Source organism: Dipodomys ordii, unplaced genomic scaffold, assembly GCF_000151885.1.
Source record: "Dipodomys ordii isolate 6190 unplaced genomic scaffold, Dord_2.0 Scaffold404, whole genome shotgun sequence".
NCBI classification, from domain to species: domain Eukaryota; kingdom Metazoa; phylum Chordata; class Mammalia; order Rodentia; family Heteromyidae; genus Dipodomys; species Dipodomys ordii.
The window spans coordinates 30,905-35,688 of record NW_012267620.1 but is presented as its reverse complement, the minus strand read 5'-3'; the positions used below and the strand labels follow the sequence as shown (position 1 = coordinate 35,688).

Here is a 4,784-nt window from a genome sequence, read left to right as displayed (position 1 = left end):
TGTGTTAACTAACTAGTTTATCATGAAGGTTTGGATCTAGACTGGAGGAATCCAGGGTTGGATTCATCTGTGATGGAGTGGATCATCTTTGAAGGTTTTTAAGGGCTGGTTCAGCCTCTCTAAGGTGGGTCCAGGGTGGGGAAGGGTGGATTATCTGAGTGAGGATATAAAACCCAGAGCTTCAGAACTTCTTCATCTCTACAATCAGCTTCTTGGACTTGCTCTGTGCTGAGTAAAGCAAGGAGAGAAGACATGATGGACATGAATTCTTTTGGCATAGGAGAATGGTGGACCAAGCCTGAAAATTTCAATGCCCCATTGGTCTTTTACCTGGAAGAGGAGTTGGAGCAGATAATATTCGGTAGGTGGCCCTTATGCCCTCTCCTGTCTCTTCACATTCATCAGTCTCTCCCCATGTTTCCTCTTGGATCTGTGCCAAGCCTCCACCCTCACGTTCACCTAACTCCCAGTACTGTTGGTGGTTTTCCTGTTCTTCCTCTCTCCTTTTCTGTTCCCAGGGCAGGAGGACAGATACCTCCGCTGCATAGAAGAGCACAGCCACACCCTCATTCAGCTGGAGTCCTGGTTCACAGTCACGGGCCATACCCGAGTCACTGTGGTGGGTCCACCTAGGGCCAGGCAGTGGCTGATGGGCATAATATGGCTTTTGGAGCAAAGGAACTTTCACTATCAAGCTCGAGGTAAGTGTCTGTGATCTAATTGTGGTTGAGGCCTTGATGACAAACTTGGTGCTCCTATATGGCATCATAAAGACTAGGACTGCTCAGGAATCTGAGAATCTAGATGTTCCCACAGTCCCCTGCAGTGCAGGACCCCAGAGTCAACCATAGTATGAGTCACGTCATCGAGGGAGGAAAAGGAAATGAGGGATATGAATGGGTTCTCGTAGAGGGGTGTGCTGGGATTTCTCTTGCCTCCCCCTCCTTCCCTTGTGTCCCCACAGGCTTCTTGTGCTCCTAAACGCTCTGACCTTTCCTCTTCCTCCCAAGGTTATCAGATGCTGCAAAGTGTCCGGAGCCAGCCCCTAACCAACAAGGACTTGGCTGCCAGTCTCAATGTGCAGCTTGACTCCTTGGTGGTGAAAGGCTATCAGGATGAATGATCCAGCTCTCCAAGTTCCTCAGGCTTCCTGCAGCTGAGTGCTTCATTGTCTTGGGCTCCCATGTCCTTCATTATCCCAGGAAGACCCACCTCCTCTGCAGAGCTAAGTGAAGACATGGCAGACAGTGGTAGACACTGACATTTTCACCTTTGTTATCTACCTGAGGCCTTCTAGAAACATATCTGAAGAAGTCTTCTGAAGAATGTGCTCTGCTGGTGAATGATATCCAATAAAACTGGTTATGCAATCTGCATTGCCTCTATGTGGCTCCCTCTCTTCCTCTCCCCCTTCTTTCTTTGTAAGCTTATCTAGCCATTCATTTTCTCATAATCCCTCCCAACTTTTAGGAAACACACAGCCTCTCTCAAGAGATCTCAGATGTTCACATTTGTAGTTGGTTTGTTCATGTTTCAGTTTTAAACAGTGATTACATAGTGATCTCAAAGCAGGAAAGAATCATGGTTTGTATTTGTCTCCTGAACTCAGTGCGTTCCAAAAATGGGGTGTCATCTGGCAAAAATGTCATTTTACCTGCTATCTTCAAGCCTCCTGTCCAACAGATACAGTGACTCTATATACCAACCTGGATACAAATAACAAATAAGTGTGCTTGGTGGATAATGCCTATAATCCTAACATTTTCAGTGTAGGGTCTGCACAGGGACACCTACGCACCTCTTGGCTATGTTTCTACCCAGTATCTGTTTCCTAGGTAACTGGCACACCTGGAAGCAGTCACCTTCCCCTCCTAGGCCACATCCTGGGCCACCTCTGGTCACATGCTTCCCATCTGACTTTAGGAGGATCCCAGACCCTGAAGTCACATCTGGAGCCAGTGTGGCCACACTTTTCCCCCACCTGGCTACACCTCTTCCTGTCCCTGGCCTAGATAAGTTCTGGCCCAGAGGTGGGTCACCCCTTCCTTTTTCAGCTCTGCCTCTCCATCATGCAAGGTGGGGGCATCAGTTGGGTAAATAAACTTCTCCTGCCTGAATAGCGCCTGGTGTTCTCTTCATCGGCTACCTAATGAAACCTACTTGATGTACTTTATACTCAGGAGGCTAAGATTGGTCTATGAAACCATCCCATGCAGGATTATTTGGAAGACTCTTCTCCAATTTTCCAGTAAAGAGTTCAATAGGGAAGTATGGTTCAAGTGCTGGAGGGCCAGTCTTCAGCAAAAATACCTGAGACAAACCCAGGCTATGAGTTCAAGCCCCAATACTGCTCGTGTTCCCCTCTAAAAAATGCTTAGGTAGCCAGCAAACTGGCAGGACATCAGACCACTGATGAGTCTGGGGGAACTGGCAGAGCTGTAGCTTGAATTCCTGCATTTGAGATGGGGGAAGTCACTGTTCCCGCCTGGGTGCCTTAAGAAATGTGTATCCAGGAGTTCGTATGTTCGCATGTGAAGACAATGATTGAACACAAGGAATACACTTTACACCATCCACTCTGCCCTGACTGCTTCTTCTCATCAGCACCTCATATCTAAAAGGTCAGAATACATTGGAGGTCCCTCGGCTAGTGTGTGAAAATAAAGTTAGGAGCCTTTTACTCTTTCTTTGAGTTGCTTTTATGGCTTTTGTGTGTGGACACTACCAAGGTTTTCATCTCAGGTCTTTGAGCTCTCACATGAGCCAGTTTTTTGTTGATTAAGTGAAGAGTGTCACAGAATTCTCTACCCAGCCTGGCTTCTAACCTTGATTCTCATATTCCCCTTGTGAGTTAGCCAGGATTAAAGGCAAGCACTGCAAGGCCCACATTCACACGACTCTTCCCTTTTGCTTACTAAGCATGTTTTAGTCTGATTTTCACTTAAAACCCATCTTCCCACTTTCCCCTAAATTTCATAAGATTAATAAAAACTTTTCATATTAAAGAGATGTTCTTCCCTGAGGGGAAGTCAGTCACCAGAGGAGATTCTAATAATAGAGGAAATGCTCACAGGGAAAGGGAACTATTCCATCTTTGAAAAGTACTTAACCCACATGGGTAAAGTAGGGACTTGGGGGTAATCCCTGCAATTAGAGGTGACAAAGGGAGATCAAGTTTTTGACGCCAACCCTGGATACACACAGAATATTCTCTCAAAAAAACAAACAAAACAACAACAACAACAACGATGCCAAGCTGGGCACAGGTGGCTCATGCCTGTAATCCTACCTACTCAGGAGGCTAAGATCAAAGGATCACAGTTCAAGGCCAGCTTAGGCAGTCAGTGAGACTCTTATCTCCCATAAACCACTAGAAAACTAGAAGTGAAGTGCCATGATAGCACTCAAGCCCAGAGTTCAAGCCACATAACCAACAAAAGAATAAAACAAAACAAAACCCAAAAAACAAACCACCCACAAAACAAAAAACAATCTGGTACTCATGGGTTACATGTGTAACCTTAGAAAATTAAGAGCTGAGATAAAGACACGACAAAAGACATGTAGAACATGACTATTATTAGGAACATCTACTAGGATGTTCAATATCGGTTTCTGTTTTTCAGAAACTAAAACGTATTGGGAACCCTATCCGCTGTCAAGCAAGAACAGTTCTGTGGCAAGTCTTCCAGGTAGAAGGGTAGGGGGCTGCGCACCTCCAGGCAGGCTCAGACACCCTCTGCAAAGGATGCTAGGGATATAGGCAGTGGTGGACTTCCTCTTTTTTTTTTTTTGGACTTCCTCTTTCTGTAGCCACTGTGATAGACAGACTCTAGGGGCGGGTCATGTGAAGGACATAGCTGTAAACTTCCTGCTTGGCTCTGTTCTGATGAGAGTCCAAAGTGGACCATATCCACATCCAGAACCTCATCATTCTCTCTCTCCAGTTTAACTGCAGCCATACAATGTCAGGGATTCATTTAAACAGGACAGTAGCTGTAACTATGGGAGTAGGTTGACTCCTCTCTGGAAATCTGTCCCTGGGAACAACCCTAACTTTCCTCTCCCCATGCACCTCCAGCCCCTGGGCACAAAGACAATTTGATTAGGAATCAGGAAGACAGGAAGCAGAGCACAGTTACAATGCAGCAGCTCAGCTCAGGTCCCACCTCCTTGCTTTCCAGGTGTCTGTGCTGTCCTCCTTCTCACTTGGTTCTCCAGCGGCAGGCAGCACCAGAATCCTCAAACCTGTTGGTAATATACCAACTTCCAGCACCTTGGCTGATCCCATTTAGGGCTGTTGTCAGGACATTATCTGAGGGAGCAGGTCCTCTGATGCTGCTAGACTCAATTCCTGCCACAGCTGGAAGTGGCTCTATCTCGGGAGACACAGGCCTTGCCAGCCCAAGAGCTGTCTCTTCAGCTGCTGTCACAGCTGGAGGAGGCTGTCATCTCCACTGTCAGCTTGAGATCCTCAGCAGCTGAACCATGGGGTGGCTCTCCAGCTGCCACGTTTGGAAGTTGGATGATCTCATTTGGTGTGTGTACACTGAGCTTCGGTTCCATACTACTGGGAGAGTGGGATTCATCTGAGAGTAGAACCACTGTGTACATGCCTCTGTTGGACTGCTCTACATGGGCAGGGACCACTGGTGGGTCCTTCCAAGAAATGGCCAGAAGTTTCTACCCTGTGGTCAGGAACAAGGGCTGCTCCAACATCTTCACACAGTGACCTTCTGCCCTGAATCTGGGCTGTTTCAGTACACTGTCCAGAGGTGAAATAC

At 46.9% G+C, this 4,784-nt stretch overlaps 1 protein-coding gene across 1 annotated transcript; it reads left to right on the top strand.

The window, feature by feature from the left end:
* The first annotated feature begins 255 nt into the window (after positions 1 to 255).
* On the top strand, positions 256 to 1,228 carry LOC106001768 (KH homology domain-containing protein 1-like). The gene is made up of 3 exons (XM_013036750.1): positions 256 to 361; positions 519 to 701; positions 1,011 to 1,228. The coding sequence occupies exons 1-3, from the start codon at positions 256 to 258 to the stop codon at positions 1,121 to 1,123; spliced, it is 402 nt and encodes a 133-aa protein (XP_012892204.1). The 3' UTR covers positions 1,124 to 1,228.
* The last annotated feature ends 3,556 nt before the right edge of the window (positions 1,229 to 4,784 follow it).